The 24049-nt window shown below is 40.0% G+C and overlaps 1 protein-coding gene across 3 annotated transcripts in view; it reads right to left on the bottom strand.

Moving 5' to 3' along the window:
- Positions 1-7227: 7227 nt before the first annotated feature.
- The window catches only part of LOC137047852 (complement C3-like), a 61857-nt gene continuing 45035 nt past the window's right edge, over positions 7228-24049 (bottom strand). The window contains exons 27-37 of one of the 3 annotated variants that reach the window (XM_067425763.1): positions 20093-20249; positions 19786-19949; positions 19552-19710; positions 19285-19344; positions 19111-19201; positions 18992-19037; positions 17133-17223; positions 16901-16990; positions 16351-16456; positions 8928-9017; positions 7228-8813 (exon numbers count right to left, since the gene is read on the bottom strand). In XM_067425763.1, coding sequence (XP_067281864.1) covers positions 8809-8813; positions 8928-9017; positions 16351-16456; positions 16901-16990; positions 17133-17223; positions 18992-19037; positions 19111-19201; positions 19285-19344; positions 19552-19710; positions 19786-19949; positions 20093-20249 — 1059 coding nt within the window. In that variant the 3' untranslated portion in view covers positions 7228-8808. Of the gene's footprint in view, positions 8814-8904; positions 9018-16350; positions 16457-16900; positions 16991-17132; positions 17224-18991; positions 19038-19110; positions 19202-19284; positions 19345-19551; positions 19711-19785; positions 19950-20092; positions 20250-24049 lie in introns of those variants that run through there. The other 2 variants (XM_067425754.1, XM_067425768.1) reach the window with 2 other exon arrangements.

The following is a 24049-nucleotide window of genomic DNA, read 5'->3' as shown; positions in this document are numbered from 1 at the left end:
GTACCCTATAGTTTATTTGTATGTAGTTTTAAAATGTAATCAACATTTTCATAAGTACTAGATGTGTTGGGCTATTTAACATGTCATTTTGGTGAAATGAACGAAATGACTCGAAAAAAGATTCGTTCATTTTGCTGAACGAGACTCAAAGATCCGAGTCAGTAAAATGATCCGAACTTCCCACTACTAAAAGAGAATCAATTATACTATCTACAGTGGGGTGTTCTGGGAGATTGATGATAGAGTTTATGAGGTTGCTTTCGATTGTTGATGTCTGAATGTCATTTGCAGTTTTATATGCAATGTTTCCATGCGAGTATACGGTGATGCAGGGGACTTTATAGTGGGTATTGGATTTGGGGCAGTGAACACGTGACACCGACAAGGGCATGTTAGTGATTTTGTGCTGTCGTGGGCAGATGTGGTAAACATTGATCGTTGCTCCAATGATTTCTGTGGTGATGTTTGTGGAGGTGGTGGTGTGCTGCGTGGTGCATGTAATGTTAGGGTTAGGGCTCTCTTCCACTAGAGTGCTGTCTCTAGTATTGATGAGTTGTAATTCACCTTTGAAGTGGCGCACTGAAACATTGCTAATTGAGTACCAAGAACCAATGTTCATTTTCTTCTCACCCCAATTCGTAAAGTCAACATACGCAGTCTGATCTGCAACCCTGTATGTTGTGTTGGGCAGAAGACGTCCATCGTGCACAAAATTGTGTCCTTCACTTTCAATATTTCAACTTTGCCTCACATTTACCTAGAATTAAAAAAAGGAAAAAAATATGGACAACAGCTGCAAATAGTAACTGGGAAATGGTACACTAAAAAGAATTTAAGCACTTACTCTTTTAAAATCTTTTTGAATGGTCAGGACGTCAGACAATGGAAGCTCTTCATTGGTCGTGGTCACTGTGGGGTTGAAACTGTAAACAAGCTCCTCAACACAGGTCAGTTTAGACTTAAAATTGAAGAGGACTTCTTGACATTCATCCACTTTTGATGGTTACACAATTACGTTGTGTAATTGTGTTACGGGTAGTGAAGATGCCAGGGCGAAGAGTACAAGACTTCCAAAACTCAAGAGATCTTTATTTTCAAAAACGGGATTTCTCAAGAACATCAAACACACACTGAGACATAGACTGTCAGGGTGGTAACGTTAAGACCGGACAAGGATTGACTGAACATGAGGGAACTACATAGACAGGGCTAACGAGGGGGATTCATTACCAGACGCAGGGACTGAACAGAGGCGGGAAACTGAAACAAAGGAACATGTGACTCACACAAGACCAGAAAACACGGGGGAAAACACAACGGACAAAGACCAGACTTGTGACAAATTGCACTGCGGTCCTGTTTTTAAGGTAAGCAGGGGATAAAGATAAAGTTACCATTAGGTGCATTTCAATACATTTTTGTTAAAAAATAAAATAAAATACTGTATATATCTTACCTTTGTGCATTTACTGACAGAAACTCAGTGCAGCTCCGGTTTAAACACAACTAGTCGTCTTATTTTGTGTTTCTCTTGGAATTCCACCTCAATAAGGGCGCTTTGCACATTTCAGAACTGAAACATTATGGACGTATTCTTTGACCGATTTGGTTATTTTTGTTTTGTTTTCCATGAAAGGACAACCAAAAATATATGTTAAAAGTAATTAAATAGTTTAAAAATTGAAATAAAACATTGGAACCATATGTTTCTTTTCCTCCTAATGTTCTGGAATATCGTATCTTATTGATAGTAATCCATTAATAAAGCCAGTAGCTGCTGTAATCCTCTAGAGAGTTTGAGATGTTAGTTGGCGAATGGAAAATACCAAAATATATGAAAAATCTGAGAATCTTTTGGTGATACAAACTACAGCTTTACAGAGGCTAACCCTGCTTTTGAGATCACAGCGGAGCAGCATTCAGAGGAGGAAGGCCCTGAGAGAGATCCAACTTTCCTCTTCAAAAATGGGGAACTCCTTTGGAGTTTGTCTCTTCCTCCACAAACAGCAGGAAGAGCATGAGCAGAGGACAAATTTAGAGGAGCAACGAGTGTTTGGTGATCAGTGGACTAACATTGACTGGACTGAAATGGAAGCTTTTATTGGTCTTCTCGATCTTGCCAGAGTTTTTAAATCCCATGACGAGGCAACACAGAGTTTGCCAGATTGTCCAGTGTTGTCCATTTTGATGTCAAAACAACAAGAGCTGCAAGAAGAGAAACAGACATCCATCCGTGAACTATGGGGAAAATGGATAGAAAGGCTGATTCCGATGATGTTTAATCCTAGATTGAACATAACTGTAGATGAATGCTTGTTAAATATGGTCTGAAACCCTGTGCAGCCTGTGATGCAGCCTCCAAAAGCCGCTACATAAAATGCGATATGTACACTGGAAAACCTGGAGGAGCACAACGGGAGCGAAACCTGTGGTGCTTGACATGCTATGTGATCTTGTCACCTGTGACAATTTGTTCACCTTTTATGCTCTTGGCACAGCGTTTAAGAAGAAAAATAAGGCGATTGCAAAAAAACACAAGCCAGAGCACCAAGTGCATTGGTGACGAGAATAAACGGCTTGTTTTTCATCTCAGTTTGCATTCACTGAGACACACACCATTATGTCTTACTGTCCAAAAAACAAAACAAAAATATGATTATTATAAGCCTTTGCAGACAAGCTTACAGCAGTCAGGGAACATGAGGACAGAAAACCAAAGCTGATTTTAGACTAAAGGTGGAGTGGACAATCTAGACTGCAGTATAAAAACAAGTAAATCACTTAAACTGTCCTCCAAATAAAATATATGACTCTATAGGTCTTTTTTCAAGCACCTTATTATAACCTATGTTTACGTTTTAAAGCCATGCGCCCCTTAAAGTATCCTAAAAAAGTATCACAGGTTATGAAAAAATATTACGCAGCAGAACTGTTTCCAACTTTGATAATGAATCCTCATATGAGAATGATTTCTGAAGGATCATGTGAAACTGAAGACTGTAGGAATGATCCTGAAAATTCAGCTTTGATCACTGAAATAAATGATCATTTAAAGTATAATAAACTGAAACTTTTGGCCTGTTCTGTAGTGCATACACACTTTATGAGCCATGTGTTCCCAGAACTACATAACAGCGAAGCTAGAAGCAGCGAAGCTAGGAGCTACAGTGAAGATGGACAACGACATAGGGGGAAGGACATACCAGGCTAGTTGGAAAGGAAAATTCCCCTGAATAGCTTATGACCCCACAAAGTGTTTTGTAAAATCTGTACTACAGCTAAAATGAATGTCATGAATGTCCCTCTTCCATCATCAACCCACGACCAAGAATCCTTAAAAGCTTTCGTTCAAGATGGGTTTTCGAGCTGGGCTAAAGCACTCGAACGATTTAGATCACATAAAAAAGGGTAATTGCATCGCACTGCGGTTAGCATTATTGCAGCTACTAACGCAGGTGTTAATGTTGCTGCTTCGCTCTCTGCTGGTAAATAAATGCAGATGGCTAATACCAGAATCGCTTTGCTGGCTATTCTTTCTACTCTCCAATTTCTTTCCTGTCAGGGAGTGGCCATTAGAGGAAAAACTGACCAAGAGTCCAATTGTATGCAGATGCTATATGTGCGTGCTAAAGATATCCCAGAGTTAAAGTCATGGCTGGCTCGTCAGGAGAACAAGTGGCTCTCTCATGACATCTTAAACGAGATGTTTGAAATGATGGCTCATGATGTCTTGCGAAAGCTAATATCTGAAGTACAGTCTGCTGGGGTTTTCTCTGTAATTATGGATGAGACAGCCGATATTACGGTCAAAGAACAAGTGTCTGTTTGCTTACGTTATGTGACTGAAAATCTGACAGAAGAACATTTCTTAAGATTTTATGAGACACCAAAAACAACAGCAGACACACTTCTACAGCTTTTAAAAGACGTTCTGATGAGATTTGCCCTGACAGTCAATAAATGCAGAGGACCTGTCTGAAAAAGAAAGAGGAGAGGCAGGAGGAAAAGCAGTCTTCTAACACACCTGCTAAAATTTAGCAAATTTTTCTCCTTGAAACTCATGCTGAATTTCTATCGCATGGAAACAGTCAATGTTGCACTTCAAAACAGCCAGCTGCACCTACAAAAAGCTAGGCAGGTGATTGACACTGAGAGAAGATATAAAGTCTCTTCGTGAAGGATTCCAAGAATTTTGGGAAAACACTACAGCAGAAGCGCACGTCCTTGACTTGGATAGCCCAAATGTGCCCAGACTAAGAAGAATCCCCCGGCGATTGGACGGTGGAGGTGTGGCACACAGTTTTCAAACACCAGAGGCAATGTACCGACAGCAGTACTTTGAGGTCATGGATACAGCATGAGCATCTCTGAACTGCAGATTTAATCCTTCTGTATTCAAACACATGCAAGATGTCAAAGATTTTGTAACCGGGAAGGCCAACTGTAAAGACATTATTCAGTTCTATGTGGATGATATGGATGGAAGCAGGCTGAGATTGCATAGAGACATGTGTTTGGACTTGGCAAAACAGAAAGGTGTTCATCTTACAACTTCTCAAGATGTATATGACTTCATGAAAGGAGATGGAGGCGAGCACTTGAGAACGTTACTACCAGAAGTCACAAAGCTTTTGAAACTGGCTCTAACTGTCCCTGTAACATCTTACTGCTCAGAGAGGTCATTTTCTGGGATGCGCCGACTGAAAACGTGTCTACGGTCAACAATGGGGCAAGCCCAACTAAATCACATTGTTATAATGAACTCTCACAAAGAAGTTGCTTGACAGCTGGACCTGGACATCATCGCTGATAATTTCATCAAGCGCACTGCTGTACGCAGAGACACGTTCCTCCTGAAGAATTAACCACAATGGTGAGTTAACAAATCTAACTTTTACTGTGTGGAGTGGTGTGACTTTGACTCTTAATTTCCCACGAAGCTGATCGCGGTTACGTCTCAGTTAAACTTTTCATCTCCAATCCTGTCGTATTTGTGAGAAGTGACTCTGATTTGAAAGATATGATACTTTACGGCTTTATTATCAATTAAATAGGTGTGCGTGTTCGTGTCAGCCGCTGTCCATTTCCTAAGGTGCTGAAATGCCAAAAATGTTTGACTACTTTTTTACGTCTTTTTTTTAAAGGGCGTGTGCCCATATGAGCACCCACAGAGGAAAACATAAATCAGCGCCTATGCCTGGGATCGAACTCGCAACTTTAGTAAACGCTCCTATGGGTCGTATTTCATGAGTTAAAATATTGTCGATAGGGGCACAACTTTAGTAAACGCTCCTATGGGTCGTATTTCATGAGTTAAAATTGTCGGCAGGAGCACAACTTTAGTAAACGCTCCTATGGGTCGTATTTCATGAGTTAAAATATTGTCGATAGGGGCACAACTTTAGTAAACGCTCCTATGGGTCGTATTTCATGAGTTAAAATATTGTCGATAGGGGCACAACTTTAGTAAACGCTCCTATGGGTCGTATTTCATGAGTTAAAATATTGTCGATAGGAGCACAACTTTAGTAAACGCTCCTATGGGTCGTATTTCATGAGTTAAAATATTGTTGATAGGGGCACAACTTATGAAATACGACCCATAGGAGCGTTTACTAGAGTTAAAATATTGTCGATAGGGGCACAACTTTAGTAAACGCTCCTATGGGTCGTATTTCATGAGTTAAAATATTGTCGATAGGGGCACAACTTTAGTAAACGCTCCTATGGGTCGTATTTCATGAGTTAAAATATTGTCGATAGGAGCACAACTTTAGTAAACGCTCCTATGGGTCGTATTTCGTGAGTTAAAATATTGTCGATAGGAGCACAACTTTAGTAAACGCTCCTGTGGGTCATATTTCATGAGTTAAAATATTGTCGATAGGAGCACAACTTTAGTAAACGCTCCTATGGGTCGTATTTCATGAGTTAAAATATTGTCGATAGGAGCACAACTTTAGTAAACGCTCCTATGGGTCGTATTTCATGAGTTAAAATATTGTCGATAGGGGAACAACTTTAGTAAATGCTCCTGTGGGTCGTATTTCATGAGTTAAAATATTGTCGATAGGACCACAACTTTAGTGAACGCTCCTATGGGTCGTATTTCATGAGTTAAAATATTGTCGATAGGAGCACAACTTTAGTAAACGCTCCTATGGGTCGTATTTCATGAGTTAAAATATTTTTGATAGAGGCACAACTTTAGAAAATGCTCCTATGGGTCGTATTTCATGAGTTAAAATATTTTTGATAGAGGCACAACTTTAGAAAATGCTCCTATGGGTCGTATTTCATGAGTTAAAATATTGTCGATAGGACCACAACTTTAGTGAACGCTCCTATGGGTCGTATTTCATGAGTTAAAATATTGTCGATAGGAGCACAACTTTAGTAAACGCTCCTATGGGTCGTATTTCATGAGTTAAAATATTTTTGATAGAGGCACAACTTTAGAAAATGCTCCTATGGGTCGTATTTCATGAGTTAAAATATTTTTGATAGAGGCACAACTTTAGAAAATGCTCCTATGGGTCGTATTTCATGAGTTAAAATATTTTTGATAGAGGCACAACTTTAGAAAATGCTCCTATGGGTTGTTTTTCATTAATTAAAATATTATTGATGGGGGCCAACTTAAGTAAATGGGTCGTATTTCAAGGAAGTGACAAACGACCTATATAGGCGTATTGGTTGGAGGACATGTCGAAATCACTAGAGGACAGAAGAATTACTAAAATGTTGTGCATGTGTAATATTATAGCTTGTCACAACACACACATGTGGACGGATGAAAGCTCGCTGCCCATGGCTCTTCAATATCATCAATGCCTTGGCCTACAATTCATTCGTGCTGTGGAGGGAAATCATACCACCTGGCCACAGGGGAGGAATTTTCCGGGGAAAGTGCTGGTGTAACCCTTCATGAAAAGAAGACAGGACATTTCTCGCACTCCAGCCTCTCTGAGCTTGCGGAGAAAAGTGCAGGATTTCAGGGATGAGGAATCTAGTGCCTGCATGGGCCAGCCAGGGGCGTGTCTAAGGGTGGCACTGCCCACACTGGTAGTGATAAACTATTAAACACAATTTTAGGAAGTTTCACCACACAGGAATCAAACACATGAGCTTTAGGTCAGATGCGTGTTGCTTAATGCCATGCTCCTGTAACTAGTCTTTTCTTCTCTTGCGCTGTGTTGTTAATCAATAAAGCTCGTGCTTCAAAAATACTCTTCTTTCATGACTTTATTCACTGTAACACATAACAGCGGGTGAGTGAATGTATTCTAGCATATTCTACCTCGTTCTGGTGTGCTGGCTTTACACACATGAACTGATAAGTGCATTGAAGTTGAACAAATTAAAAAAATATAAAGGACAGTTCGGAATAATACAATCTCACAAAATCAAAGCATAACATGTACCTGTAACACAAAACAGCGGGTGAGTGAATGTATTCCAGCATATTCTACCTGGTTCTGGTGCTACGATAAAACATATTTTGCACACTTCATCAAAATTCGACTTGACTTGATGATGAATATGTAAATGCTGTTAATCAAGTTAGATCACATTTAATGTACAGACAATTGCAGCTAAAACTAAAGCGCTATCAAATCACACGACTTACCGCTGGCTTTACACACATGAACTGATAAGTGCATTAGAGGGCGCACCCAACAAAGAGAATCAGCCAGCCAATAGGAAGCCCTGTTAATCACTGTTTGATACAATCATGTTTCAGTGTGATTATTTACCAACGCATCTTTAGCAAGTGGAGACACACATACGTGTATATTTATAAAACTCTGTTACACTCCACTAGGCAGACCAATAGACAGCTGTTGAGGGTTAGACATTGCAGTAAGAATTTATGAGCTTTACACATTTCTAAAGATTAATATATTTATCTGGGTTCTGAAAGGTGCTATTACAGTGTAGTATAGAAGTAGTTTTTCCATTGTAAAAATTCTAAGTTTATTGTGTGGCTGAAACAGTAGAACGAATGCTTTTCTTACTTAGTATTTGTGTCTTTTTTCTAGTCCAAACATCTATAAATTCTTAGACAGCAAAATAAATTGTTTGTGGGGAAAAAAAATCTAAATTAAGAGTTTTTGTTTAAAATAACCACAGTAATCTGCCAATGGGAGCCAATAAATGCCAAATAATCTTAATTCAAACAGAAAACAAGATTATTTTTCTTACCCCATTGGCAGATTATTGTGCTTATTTTGAGCAAAAACTCTTAATTTTGTGTTATTTTTTTCCCCAAACCAAGACAATATTTTTTACTTGTCTAGTAAATGTTTCTTAATGTAAGAATTTTTATATATTTTGACTAGAAACAAGACAAAAATACTTCTGTGAAATTAAAAAACACTAGCCCCCGGTTAACGTAAACTGTTCCACTCCTTAATATTTAGCACTTAGTGTGATGGTGGAAAGCACATTTGAGAGGACAATCTTGCTGAGTTGAACACTTCAAACACTGTTTGCTCATGGTTATTCGGACACCTTGCAAAGCAAAGCAGAGCCGCAGAAGAAGCACCTCATCTGTGGGTTGTACCATTTACATTGATTCGAGAGGGGTGGTGGGGCCCTGCACAGGATGATTTTTTTTTAAATATATATATAAACCAGCACTACAACTTTAGTTTTGCACAGGAACTTTTTTATTTGTACATAAATGCTACACAGATGTAAGTGCATCTATATGTATGTAAAGAAAACTGACTTCTAAGGGGCCCCCCTGCCTCGGCCCCTGGGTACTCGGTACCCTTTACCCCCCCAGTCCAACGCTCCTGCTTCTCAACCTATGGGAAACACCGGGATGTTTAAAATTGCAAGTAGTCTGCAGGGAACCAAATAAAATACTACAACAGTACAGGTTACAGTCACTTTATACTATTGTTTATGTGTGATAATACCTTCTGCACACTGGCACAAATCTCCCTTACAGAGTCTGTGTAGAGCGCCATCTGCCCTTTCAGGGTGGTAGAACTTTGTACAGTGAGCATCTGAAACACACACACACACGTTTAATGCAGGGAGGTCAATTTATTAAAAATGCTACAGAATTTGGGGGGAGAAATGCTGTTTCATGCATACTGAGTTCCCTTATCGAGGGAACTCGCGCTGCGGGAACGCCTTTGCATGACTGTGTCATGAAGCACTCGTGAAATCAGTCGATTTTGGATCGCGCGTTTGCCGAGGCAGCGTGTAGATCACGGGTCTGCAATATAGATTGTAGATCTGATTGCTACAGATCGCGGCTCAGCTCTCGCATTTGCTGAGGCAATGTGTAGATTATGGGTCCGCAGCATATGCGTGGGGAATTGAGCAGACGGGAATTAACCCTTTCTCTCTCTCTTATGATCGTGTGGAAACTAAGTATGTGTTTGCAGACTATGTCTATTGTAGACCAAGTTTAGTAAATATTTTCTGATGAAATTAAATGTTATACACTCATCTGAGTTGATGTCGGTATTAAAGGGGGGGTGAAACACTCAGTTTCAGTCAATCTCATGTCAATCTTGAGTACCTATAGAGTAGTATTGCATCCTTCATATCTCCGAAAAGTCTTTAGTTTTATCATATTTATAAAAGAAATATGGGCTGTACCGAGTCTTTCCGGAAAAAAACGAGCGCCTGGAGGCGTATCGTGTGGGCGGAGCTAAAGAATGACGATCGCGAACAAAGCGGTGACGTCCTCAAGCGTGGAGAAACCGGAGAAACCCATCTATCTCAGCTAATACAGATAATGATTCAGAATCAAATCTGAGGCAGAAATAAATTGAACAGGAAAAACGGCAACATCAGGACGTCCGTCTCTGTGGTATGGACTGTATTTAGGGGCCTTTGTGTGTCTTTACGCGCATTTTATGAGGACATGATTCGGTTTATGGACTATTGTATGCGACTAGACCTTAGAAGTAGCAAGCAAAACGGTTTTGCACGTCGGAGTCAGACTAGTGTAACGTTATACAGAACAACAATGGAGTAACCGTTAGCGCATTTGAATGACGAAGCACGCGATCGTGTCGTTTACTGATGTTTACTCATGCGACGGTAGCCAACAGCACAGACATTTGAAGCAGTTTTACTCACCGGCTGCTTCCAAAGCAGGACCGAACCTTTATCGCTGGGACCGCTCCGTCAAAAACACACTTCTTTGGTATGATTTGGTGAAGTCCTGTGACGGCAGTGGGGTGGAAATCCACTTTGAGACGCGACTGAAGCGATGTCTTGAAGCTTTCCGTCATTTCCCGGAATGCTGTGCTGAAGCGTTGAAGTCGCTCGACGTCACCCATAGGAATAAAGTGGAGCGCGGCGCGCGACATAAGTCTTCACGGAGGACTGGATCTGCACCTGAGAGAGTGTTTATGGGCGTGCATTTCCTCTCTCGCTCTAGTCACGCGCGCGCACCCTACCGGGAGAAGAGCCCGTACGGCCCATACAAGGACCTTCCGCTCTATTAACGTCAAGCCGACCCATACTTGAAAAAAACTCGCCGAAACTTGTGAGAAACCGGAAGGAGTATTTTTAACACAGAAATACTCCAAACGTCCAACATTAGTTTTTGAAACTTTGTCTATGTTTAGGATGGGAATCCAAGTCTTTAACAGTGTAAAAAGCTCCGTGTGCATGAAACAGCATTTCACCGCCCCCTTTAACACTGTATTCAGCCTCTCATCCATACTGTTTTTTTACCTGTCTGGTTGATATGTGGCTGCATTTAATTCTGAGGATTTAAATGATAAATACTTTTCAGAAGATTTATTAAAACATTATATTCGGCCTTTTATCCAGACCGTGTTCACTTGGTATTCGGCTGCATTTAATTCTGAGGATTTAAATGCTAAACACTTTTCTGAAGATAATCCATATTAATATAGTATATTCAGCCTTTCATCCAGACCATGTTTACTTGTCTTGTTGATTTTTGGCTGCATTTGATTCTGAGGAATTAGATGATAAAAACTTTTCGGAAGATGATCCATATTAATACAGTATATTCAGCCGTTCCTCCAGACCGTTTTTACATGTCTGGTTGATATTTGGCTGCATTTAATTCTGAGGAGTTAAATGATAAATACTTTTTAGAAGATTATCTGTCTTTAAACATTATATTCAGCCGTTCATCCAAACCGTTTTTACTTGTCTGGTTAATATTTGACTGCATTAAAAATAAAATAAAGTCCTGACACCGGAAGGGTCAGACTTCTGATGGCAGTCCCCTTCGGAGTGGGTCGGTGTTCACCGCATTACACGGTGCCCGTCCCCCTTCCTGTCATCAGGGGGCCGTTCTGCCAACTCTGCCATCTCTGGTGCTTCAGGGCGCAGCAGTCCTCAGCGTGCACATGTCTCTATGTCCGCCCAGAAACGTAGCGGCATGGGGAGGGGAAGCTCGCGCCCTCCGAGAAGGGCTCAAAGAGGGTAAGTTCGGTTGCTCCCTGCTGGTGCGCCGTTTTAGGACACCGAGCTGACTGCTCAACAAATACTAGAGGCTGGCCTTGAGAGGCTGGTTCCCTTAGTAGATTTTCTGTCAGCGTGGAAACTTCTGTTAATTATCTCTGATTGGGTCCTGCAGATATAATGGGGTGGTATCCACAGTGGTCAGCCCCGAGTATGCTCTGGTTATGGAACAAGAAGTACGGACTCTTTTGCAAAAAGAGGCTTTAGAGAGGGTCCCTTCCCACAGCAGAGAGTCAAGGTTTTACAGCCGGTACTTTATAGTTCCGAAGAAGGGTGGAGGGCTGCGTCCCATTCTAGATCTGCATCAGTTAAATTGCATGTAAAGAAACTAAAGTTCAAGAAATGCTTACGTTGAAACAGATTGTGCATCAAATCAGGTCCGAGGACTGATTTGTCACGATAGGCTTAAAGAACACATACTTCCATGTCTCCATCCTTCCTCAACACAGGAGGTTCCTCAGGTTTGCTTTCGGGGGCAAAGCTCACCAGTATCAGGTTCTTCCATTCGGCCTAGCATTATTTCCCCGCATATTCACGAAGTGTGTGGATGCAACTCTGGCTCCTCTGAGACTCCAGGGCATCCGTGTTCTGAACTATAGAGACAATGGACGATTCGAACTAGCGGTTCAGCATCGAGGTGCTGTTCTCGCTCACATGAAAGTGTCAGGGTTAAGGCTAAACGCCAAGAAAGTGTTTTATCTCCAATAGAATTAGAATTCGAAGACCCCAAAGGCTTATCTAATGCCCGCTCGGGTAGAAGCGATTCTCATAGCCATAAATAAGGTAAAGCTAGGCCAGTCACTTACTGTGAAACAGTTTCAGAGACTGTTAGGTCTGATGGCAGCAGTGTCCAATGTGATAACTTTTGGCCTGCTGTACATGAGACCCTTGCAGTGGTGACTCAAGACCAAGGGGTTCTCCCCGAGGGGAAATCCTTTTTGCATGACCATGATCACGCGGAGCTGCCTTCGTGCCTTGGTTATGTGGAAGAAGCCTTGGTCTCTGTCCCAAGGATCGGTGTTGGGGGCTCATTGTCGTCGCTTGATGCTAATGATGGATGCATCCCTCACCGGCCTGGGGGCAATCATGATAAATCATGGAGCAGATTTCCTGTCGAGGCAGGGATTGACACCTTGGAAATGGAGACTCCACACTTAGGTGGTGGAGCGCCTTTGGCTTATCCAGCCTCTCTGGGGTTGCCATGGTGCAGACTTGGCCGAGGCCATGTCTATATACCTTTCCCCTGGTGATGCTGCTCCCAGGAGTTCTGGAGAGAGACACCGAGACAAGGTTTGTCCCGTTCTGGTCGGACATACATTAGAACATAGTGTCTCTCCAAGACAGCCCTCCGGGGGAGATTCCTGTCAGGAGGGACCTTCTTTTCCAAGGGATGGGGTCAATATTTCACCCATACCCAGAGTTATGGAAACTGTGGGCCTGGCTTCTGTGGAGACCCAGCTCATAGTTTCAGGTCTTTCTACTGAGGTGGTAGAGACTATTCTTCACTCCAGAGCTCCATCTGTTTCAGAATCTAGACCAGGAGAAATTAAATCTGCTCTGCTCAGTAAGAGCATTAGATGCTTACGGCCACAGTACTGCCCTGTTGTGTAGAGCCAACCAGCTGTTTGTATGGCTTAGGTCCCCTAGTAAGGGTAAGCCTGTATCTAAACAGACTTTGAGCAAATGGATAGCTGAGGCTATTTCAGTGACTTATGAGTCGGCCGGTCAACCTTCTTCGTTGAGGATCCGAGCCCATTCAACTCGGAGTATGGTTATAACCTGGGTGTGGCTTTGACTCCGGGGTCTCGAGTGCCATGTGACATAGTGTGCTCTAAGATTTCATACAAACAGGCACTTGGTATTATGGCGTCGTGGGTATTGAGTTCCTGCAGCGTTCCGACGCAGTGCGAGTTCCCTCGATAAGGGAACGTCTCAGGTTACGTATGTAACCATCGTTCCCTGAGTGGGAACGAGACACTGCGTTGCTTTGCCATACTCCCAGCATGCCTCTGACCGTCTTGCTTCGACATTTAAGTAGCTGACATTGTTTGGGTCAGGGGTGCTTTATAGTTTCCTGGTCAATGACGTCACCCACCTATGATGTCCCCTCACGCCATTGGACTGATTTTACGAGTGCTTCATGACACGTAACGCAGAGGCGTTCCCGCAGCGTTCCGACGCAGTGTGAGTTCCCTCTCAGGGAACCATGGTTACATACGTAACCTGAGACGTTTTTTACACTGTTAAAGACATGGATTACCAGGCTTAACCAAAGACTTCACCAAACCAAAAATATCACCAAAGAAGTGTGTTTTTGGCTGTCAGGCAAGACTGTACAGCTTCCCAAAGAACCCAGCGTTAATGGGATAGTGGATGGAGTTTGTTTGTCCGGAGTTGTGCAAGTGTTTTAGTTTGTTCCCTGCATTTCAGCGACGATGGTTAATACACAAGGCCCAGTTCGACTCCGGATCTGTAGCACGTCTAATGCTGAAAGATGGAGCGGTGCCAGCGATTAATGTTCACGGTCGTGTGTTGGAAGCAGGCCATACCTGTCAACATTTGGGTATTGGGTAACATTGGGTTTTTTAAATCTAAAATTAATACATATTTTTTATATAAATTAATGTTTTCTCATTTTTTATTGCTGTCAATCAATTAAAATAAATAACTATATTAATATTTTTCTGTGATTAATCTTAATCAATTGCCATTAAAACACCTTTTTTAAACAACATTTCTTAAGCTTAAAAAAATATAACTTTTAATTTAAGTCCATTTAAAAACAATCCTCACATAAACACATAATAATAATACATGTCATTTGTACCTGTGCTCTTAACTTAACAAGTACGAAATATACATACATTTTTATCAGTTTGCACTGCATAAGTTATGAATTATATATAGATTAATCCTTATTAAAGGCACTAAAGTTATTTACTCAAGCAGAGCATATTTAGTGAGCCATTACTTTTGTTCTTTACATCATTTACGTCATTATAAGTAGCTACTGTAATTTTAAAAGATCTTCTGCTGTCGCACATGATGCGGATCTCACACACGTCTCGTTTTCTCACACCTTTTTAAACTCATTTAAGACGTTATTTAACTTTTTTATGACACTTAACAAAACTGGGATCTTGGCTTAATTGTGTGTTATTGTTCGTTAAAGCGCGAAAGAGAACTTGAATCTGAGCGTTGTGTGAGTTTTTCATACAGCACGTTCTCTTTGTCTTGTCGCTTTTGAATGGTTTAAAAGCATTTGCATGAATAAAATCTTGATCATATAATGCAACACTAACCAGTGGATTACAGAAAATAAATATTTACCAGCTGAGTCTTCTCCTGTTTCTACTCATGATGCTTTATTCAACTTCCCGCGCCCGGCGCAGATATCAACAGCGCAACTAGGTTGCCAGGTCGAGGTCACAAATGGTTTGAAATTTGTGTGACATGTCGATTGTATGAGTACGCGTGTCATACAAGATCTGGCAACTAAGATCATTAACATTCTTCAACATCACATCCCGTCTGTATGCCATGATATCTAGATATATAAACTTCTGACTTAAAGTAACAAAGTGAAGCATTCAAGGAATCAAGATTTGTTATTTTACTATCAAATTCACAGAATCCATTCAGAATCATTGAAGAGAGCCATGATGCGTATGGGCAATCTACCACAGTGCACTGCAAAAAATGCTCTTATTATTTTGTATCTTTGTATTTTTTTCTTGTTTCCAGTCCAAATATCAAAAATATTCTTAAATCAAGATGCATTTACTAGATCAGTAAAATGACATAAGATATTTTTGCTTGTTTTCTGGGGAAAAAATCTAAATGAAGAGAGTTTTTGCTTAAAACAAGAAAAATAATCTTAATTCTGTTTGGGGAAACAAGATTTCAATCAGAATTAAGATATTTTTTCTCACCCCATTGGCAGATAATTTTGCCTGTTTTAAGCAAAAACTCACTTCATTTAGATTTGATTTTTTAAGAAGAAAAGGAAAAATATCTTATGTTGTTTTACTGATCTAGTAAATGCATCTTGATTTAAGAATTGTTAGATATTTAGACTGGAAACGAGACAAAATGACTAAGTAAGAAGAGCATTTTTTGCAGTGTGGCTACGCAACCCGATCACACATAAATGCGTATAAATAGTACGAGTGTGCAATGTCGTGGAATGTATACGCCAAAACTCATTTTGGCGTGCATATGATACGCTGTTTTTCGCGTGCATATGATACGCACTTTATGGCGTATATATGACACGCGCTTGGGTAGGTTTAGGGTGGTGGGGCGGGGGGTTCGTATGTATAATACGCCATAAAATGCGTATCATATGCACGCGAAAAACAGCGTGCCATAGACACGCCAAAATGAGTTTTGGCGTATACATTCCACGACATTGCACACTCGTACTATTTTTACGCATTTTTGTGAGAATACCCTGGGCTACGTCACATATGTTCCCGCCCCATTATATACTATTAGAATTAATGTTGCATCTTTATATCACTTTTATATTAATGCAATACAGTAAATGACAGCCGTCTGCAGTCTCCCAGTGACTTACTTTATTGGCAGTTTAGTGTGTGTGGGTGGGTGCTCTGGTAAACCCTACATTATAGGATTTTTTTTTAAATGTTTTTTTTAAATGTAAAAATGCATAATGTTTCCTGTGATGGGTAGGAGCAGTGTGTGTGTGTGTGTGTGTGTGTGTGATGGGTAGGTTAAGGGGCAGGGGCAGTGTAGGCGGATAAAATATACAGTTTACACAGTATGAAAACAATTATGCCTATGGAAAGTCCCCATAAAACATGGAAACACAACGTGTGTGTGTGCGTGTGTGTGTGTGCAGCGATCGCTCACCTGGTGAGTAATATTCATATATTGTGACTGCCGCAGGTTGCAGCAGACCCACATTAAACATCTTGTGCATTCTGAAGGCGAGTCTTTCTGTCTCTCTATGAGAAACCTAATGAGACAAAATTAAATAAAGCAAATATTAAATATTATGTTACAGCGGAAATTAAAGCAACAAATAATAATACATTTAAAAAAAAACATTGTAGTCAAAATTATTCATTATTATAATTGCATAATTGCATTTGGGGTTTCTTGCATTCAGTTATCAATGTGCCGCAAAGACAAAATACAATGTTTTATAGTCGTAGGCTAGATCTTGAATGTGCACTTTCTTTTCTGCATCATGTGAAATATGATTCTCATATGCTCAGGTGAATATGCAGTAATGTGGAACCACACGGCCTTACAGTTATTGAGCATTTTGAGTATCTGTCAGCCAATCAGAATCAAGAATTCAACAATACTGTGATATATGGTAAAACATTTGGTTTTCTAGTCCAAAGAAAATAAATCTGTTTTTGACATCATCAGGTGACACAGTCGGCATAAATACCTTGTCCAAGTAGAGGATGAGGGATCCTCGCTCTGACAGCACTTTATTTTTCTCATATTTCTGAATGTATCTCTCCTTCCCTGAGGACAACTGAGGGCAAGAAAGTGAGAAAAAAACTCAATGCATCACATGACATGACGACCAAAATGTTTCATGGATTATCTGCAGATGTGTGTTAGATTCCTCTTGTATAAATGTGAGGCATCACTGCATCAGTTTATCATCATAATACCTCTTTAAGATCATTTTCTTCAACATCAAATCCCGTCGGTATGCCAATCTCCAGAATAGTCATAGTGGCATCGGTTTCATCGTTTTTGTACCTGTGAAGATGGACAGATGAAGAGCAGATATAATTAACAGGTGCTCAGTTTTTCTCCATCTACTCTGTGTTTAAGGCTGCTTTCACACTAAAGCTTTTGGTGCAAACCAGAGTTCACTTGGTGTCAGATTTCTCATATGGTTATAAAACAGAGGTGCTCATCTGAAGCTGGTGCTCTCTGCTCGAATCATTATCTGTAAATCAGCTGCCGCTAATAATCATGTTCATGATACAAATGCACTGCAGTCATGGGAAAAAGTAGTGTAGGATCAAACTCTTATCAAGTAAACAACCCAAATAGCAAGCAACCCTCGAAACAATGTTAAATCAATGGTAATGGGTCAATGTTAACTACATTAAATCAGCATCACATTCACACCCGAAAATCAAATGTAATGTCATTGAATCAATGTTACAATGTGATGTTGGTAAGAAATTATGTGTTTTGTTAACACTGTTACGAAAACCACAAACTCACATAAAAAGCCAAGAGTCAAATTGCCCAACTAAAGGAAACGCTGATCTCCATAATGGTGACCAAACATTTTCAATAAAACATCAACATCTAAACCTGTTAATTCTCATTATTACACGGCTCTGTGGAATACTTGATTCTGATTGGTCAATTGTGCATTCAAGCGGAATGTTATTCCCAGATAACAACCCCCAAAAATGAATAACACAGCGCTCATCCGGGTACTATGAGTCATCTTGACCGGTACTACTTATGCTTAACACTGTCTTCGACTGTCTGGCACCATCTCATGGTGGCTGTAAAAAAACAAAAGCTACAACCACTGCTTGGTTTAACGTTAGCCTGGACTTTCTAATAAGTCCAATTGTATATTCGTCTGACAGAAGAATGTCATATACACCTATGATGACTTGAGGGTGAGTAAATTATGGGCTAATTTTAATGTTTGGGTGAACTTCAGCATTAATTTCAACATATATGGTAAAAACAAATCTTCAGCAATAGATAACGGCTTAAACCAGTTTGGAACTGTTTTTCTTCGCGGAAGCTTTGCTTAAAGAGCTAATAAAATATTTAAACTCAAGACAATACATATAAATATTTCATCTTTAATTTACTTAAGACTAGTAGCCATGTAATAAGAGGGATAATGTCCACCCAGCCGGTTGTTATCGCAGAATAAACCCCTTCAGAGTGAAGCTCCGCTTCGCCTCGGGGTCCTGATCACTCTGAAGGGGTTTATTCTGCGATAACAACCGGCTGGGTGGACATTATCCCTTACATAAGAGCTTCTGCTGAGATCTTGAGAGATTTATTGTCTTCTTTTAGCTTCAGTTGATTTCAGGCTGTTTGGCTTTAGTTGTGTTTAATTTGCGTTTAAATGCGTTCACACCAAAACGAAAAGAAAGAAGATATTTGGAAGAATGTTTGTAACCAAGCAGATAGAACCACCATTCACTACAATAGTAGGGAAAAAATACTGTTAGTGAATGGTTGTTCTATCTGCTTTGTTTTTGTACATTCTTCAAAATATCTTCTTTTGTGCTCAGCAGAAGAAAAAAAAACTCGTACAGTTTTGGAACAACATGAGTGAGTAAATGATGACAGAATTTTCATTTTTGGGTGAACTATCCCTTTAACATTGACACAGTAACATTGATTTAACTGTTTCGGTGGTGGCTTGCTACCTTATAAGTGTACAAACAGCCTAAATGAGCACATCCTGATTTACAAATTACAAATAAAATGGTTTCTTGACATAAAAAATTAAGAATTAGAAAATGTGTTCACGTACAAGAAGTCCATAGTGAGCTTGTAGGTTTCAATGGTTCCTTGTTTTACTAAAGGGGGAAAAAATCATTACAATAGTGAAAGAAGATTTAACACATAAAAGGTATATTAGGAGTTACTAACTTTCAGAAACCTTTTCCATTTTAATAGTCAGATCAAATAATGTACAGTCAGACTTCTTCTCAACAGGTCTGCCGTAGTACAGGGTCAGAACCTGAAAAGAGCAGCACGTCTCAGATTAGATGTTCAAACGCTTTAATCTCGCTGTCGACCATATAAATGCTAATGAACACTCACTGAGAGAATGGCTGTTCCAGGTCCTCTAGCCGTCACATTGAAGTCTTTGTTGATCTCCACCTGTTGAGTGAACACAGATGTTATCACAATAATCAATCCACTATGTAACAGAGATAACTGATGATTTTATTTTCTATTGATAGACAACACTATTGATAGACAATTAAAAATGATGGCTGACAAGTAACAAAATTCCTCTTACAACACAAAAATCCAATTGACATGAGCAGCACACAATTTGAGAGGGGAGGAAGAGTTACTCCTCACCTTGACTGACCGTGTAAGATGCACATTATCTCTTTTAATAGTAAATCTAATAGGTCTTCTGCTTCCTGCCAATGCCAGCTCCACGTCCAGATTGAAGTTTTTTTGTTCCTTCACCTGCGTACGATACTCTGCCACGGCCTGGAACACAATGATGGTTGCCTGGAAAGCACAAATTCACAAGTTCAAATACAAGTTCTGCACTTATTAAAGTCAATTGATGAGATGTTAGTGTACCTGTGTGGTGCCAGAACCACCATAATGAGATTGTTGTCTGGCCAACCAGCGCACTGCCTCTCCTGCTTTATCAAAGTCTTTGGCCTTCACAAGCGCCAGCACAGCATAGGCCGTCGCCTCTAGTGAGTGATAATGCTGTCCAGAGACAGTCCAAAACCTGCCGTCTGTTTCAAACACAAATCAGGAACAGAAATAGGACTGTTGCTGTTGAAAAACTTTTCTTTAACACTTTCCAACTTGGGTTTGTTTCATTGTTGAATGTCGTATAAAGAAAAAAACACATTGTTGACATGTTGCAGTGACTGACCTTCTCCTTGTGTGGAATGTTTCATCAAGATGTCTTTATTTAGTTTGCCGGCATTAGCCATGGCGTAGGATGTCATTGCAACAGCGTAAGGATTGGTCAGTTGTGGAAGTCGACCTTCTAAAAATTCAACAGCCTTCCTGATGCTTTCATGCAGACTCTATAAAAGTGTGTTTAGGTTAAAAGTTCTGAGATCTACATCCTACAGCAGCATAATCGACTAAGTCCTCCATGTAATTTAATGTTATCTGTATGATTTTACCAATTATAAATCTTTTAGATTAACTTTGTCATGAGGATTCATAAATGAGACCCAAATAAAGAAAATAAAGCAAACAATGATCTCCATAATGGTAATTCAAACCATACATTTTCAATTAAACATCAATATCAAACCATCTTTTATATCTTAATAAGAGCTTCTGTAGACATATATGACATAAATAAAGTGAAAATGAATAGTAATAAGTGTAATAATGTGTAATGGCTGGAAGTCAGTTATAATTCTTGTGTTTCTCTTTTTTCTGTTATTGTTGTTTCTTTCCTTCAATGATTCTGCTTGTTGACATCAGGTGTTCATCACTAATGATCTTTCATTCAGTTATTCTGCTTGTCAACAGCAGGTGTTCATCACTAATGCTCTTTCCTTCAGTGATTCTGCTTGTTAACAGCAGGTGTTAATCGCTAATGCTCAACAATCACTTAAATGTTTACTTAATTATCTCACTGCAGCACTGTCAGTGTTACTTTTACTATTAATATTCTGTTGTCTGAGTTTTGTGTCACCATTGAGCTGAAGAGTAGAGCCTGTACTGCAGTCCAGGAGGAGACCAAGCAATACTGAAAATATGCTGCATGTTGTTTTATTTAAAAGGTAGTAACTGTGTAATTGCTGATGCAGTGATAATCTATTAGCTGGTTCCAATCAAACATTCATGTGTGCTGTTGTTAGCTAGCAGTTTTCTGCAAGAGATTTCATTTAACTTGAAATTTCTAGTTTTAATGATTTAATTTAATTCAGAAAATTCAATTACTTCAAATAGACTCAAATAAAAGTTCACAGAAATAATATTCTCACATTATTAGCACATTATAAATATTTGTTTAAAAATTTAAACGTGTGGTATGTAGGATTGAAATGGGTACTGCAGTCTAAATTCAAAATATTGGAGATGGTTGTTTCTTCCACCAACTGCTCCTCAGAATCGATGCTCACACAGGTTCCCAGCTTGAGTACATGCAACAGGAGTGAGTGCAATTGACAATGAAAGCCACACAGTAAGTTGATGAGTTGATTTATCCGTGTTTTAATGTGCTTTTGTTCATAGAGATTATGAGATGGATGCTGAGGCTTTTTAGGTTGGGTAAAATCTGCTATCTCTGACCCAGTTTGTTCGCAGTGTCAGAATGAGCAGTCAAGCAAGACACACTCCATCCATAGCAATGCGTTATGTCAACCACGTCTTTGACAGATACGTAAAAAATAAACAGGAGTTTTCTGAGTTTTGAGCGTTTTGTTTACTGTTTTAATGGCCACAAAATTATTGATGATTGTTGAGAGGGGCACTTTTGATTAATTTTCCAAAAGGGCAGGGGCTTGAGCCCCCAGAGCCCTTTCCTCTGCACAGGCCTGGGCGGCGTGCTGTAGAGCATAGACCGAAACAAAAACAGACATTCAGACATGGAACACACATTACACAGAAGAACTGGTTGTAGCTTTGTCTTTCAGAGGAACAAGTAGGTGAACTTAGCATGTTTTGTATGTAGTGGACAGCACTTTCCAGGGCCCAGTTTATGGCCGGGCCCCTCTTTGCCCGTAACAGTGCACAAAGGTTTGCTACATTTTGATTGGATCTTGTTGGACTAGCACAAACAAGATGTCCAACGCCATCAGATAAAGATGCTTGGACATCTCTTTGAGGGCAAGAAGAAGACCTCTAGTACCAAGCCCAGGAAGGACAGGACTTCTCATTGGTCCACATGCAGTTTCTGCCCTTCACCCACCTAGAGACTGATCCCTAATGTCCTGATTTGTGACGGCCATAAACATTCCTCAGGACCTCAGCAGTAGTGGGTGAATCAAAGAAAGACCAACACTGATCCATCCAAATCCATTCACAACTATGTTTGGAAACCTTAAGACTAATGTAAACTACACATATCCATCTCATACTTATTCAGAGAAATAAGTATTCTCAGTGACAGCTATTTGTAATGCAACATCTTACACAAATTCAGCTGTTAATGAACACATGACAGTTCAATCTTTTTCCATCATGTTTGGTGTCCATTTGTTTAGTATATTGCCAAGGGTATTCTGATGGTGGTTTGGAAAGGGAGAAATGGATCAATAAACGTTAAAGACACTTTAAAGACTTCTAACTGTGTACAGTATGCAAATGAGTTCCACGGGGGAAAGAAGGGTGGGCCACACTGTGCCCTCTCTGATGCCAGCAGCCTATCGTAACACTGGAATGGAGAAGCGCCAAATTGCAATCTCCTCCTGTTCGGAAAAGGATAAAGGTACCCTTTCAACAGAAACTCCTTGTTCTGAGTCTCCACGCGAGAGACAAACAGTTCACCAGGTTCTGAGTCTGTCCGCCTAGGATTAGACTGTGACAGAGCAACCAAGTTCTGAGCCTCTGGTTTAATCAGAGAGACAACACAACACAGGCCTCATCTGCGTGTTCCAGTTTAAGGACCTTCTGCACCTACTTCAGGGCCTCATCTGCGTGTTCCAGTTTAAGGACCTTCTGCACCTACTTCAGGGCCTCATCTGCGTGTTCCAGTTTAAGGACCTTCTGCACCTACTTCAGGGCCTCATCTGCGTGTTCCAGTTTAAGGACCTTCTGCACCTACTTCAGGGCCTCATCTGCGTGTTCCAGTTTAAGGACCTTCTGCACCTACTTCAGGGCCTCATCTGCGTGTTCCAGATTTTAGTACCCTTTGGTGCCCCAGGAGATCAGGCTGTTGAAACAGATTCCAGCTCCTTTCTTCACTGCACTGTCTCCCAGATAAACCAGTGGAAGAAGTCATCACCATCGGACTGCTTACTCAACCACGTGGAACGTAAATATCACTTAACCAAACCTCTTTCTAAAGACCTTGGCATTGTTGTATATTATCAGTATATGATTTTCTAACTTACATTACAAGTAATGTAACTACTGAAACAAGTAATGACAAGTAATGTAATATAACTGATGCTAGTTAATAACTAATAATCTTTCGTTTATTTGTTTAATGCATAATAAGGTTCTTCACCATAGTTTCAGAGAAACAACAGTTTATCTTTGTTGCACTTTGAGATTCTTCGGAATGAAAAGTGCATTATAAATAAAATCTATTATTATTATTATCTTTCCATAAGATAACGTAACGATTCTATAGCCACACTTAACTTACTCACATGTATTTTATGCATTTTACGCACTTTATTCCTTTATCATTCATTGTATTCATTTAGTAGTTGTGTTAATTGTTCTGTTTATCTTTTGTTAATAAAATCTATTTTATTACAATTGTGTCTTCCTTGTGCTGATAAAGCAGAAAAGGCTCTACAAGTTAGAAATCTCACCAATCTTTCAGATAAATCAGCTGACCAACTCTCCCCCCTTTACATTCATTATAAATGACTGGGCAGCCTCCTGTGCGGAGTGTTCTCATACAGCCAAGGTAAAAGGCCTTGACTAGTGTCCCAAACTAACTGGGGGGAAGGTGGTCATCTGATGTACTCATAACCACACCTTAAGTGACGTGTGATCCAAATTCACAACGTCAGCGGTGACGTGAGTACCAATCACTACCTTACTTAGTGTCCTTGGGTGGATAAAAATGTAAAAATCACTACATAATTGGCGTCACTGGGTGGGCAAAAGTAAAAATCACTACACCTAAATATCTACAAGCATATTATGGTATTTATGCTTTAGTAAAATGAAAAACTTACATACAGCCAAC

Source organism: Pseudorasbora parva, chromosome 2 (assembly GCF_024679245.1).
Source record: "Pseudorasbora parva isolate DD20220531a chromosome 2, ASM2467924v1, whole genome shotgun sequence".
Classification (NCBI taxonomy): Eukaryota; Metazoa; Chordata; class Actinopteri; order Cypriniformes; family Gobionidae; genus Pseudorasbora; species Pseudorasbora parva.
Note: the sequence above shows the minus strand (reverse complement) of the source record. Positions and strands in the feature narration are given on the sequence as shown.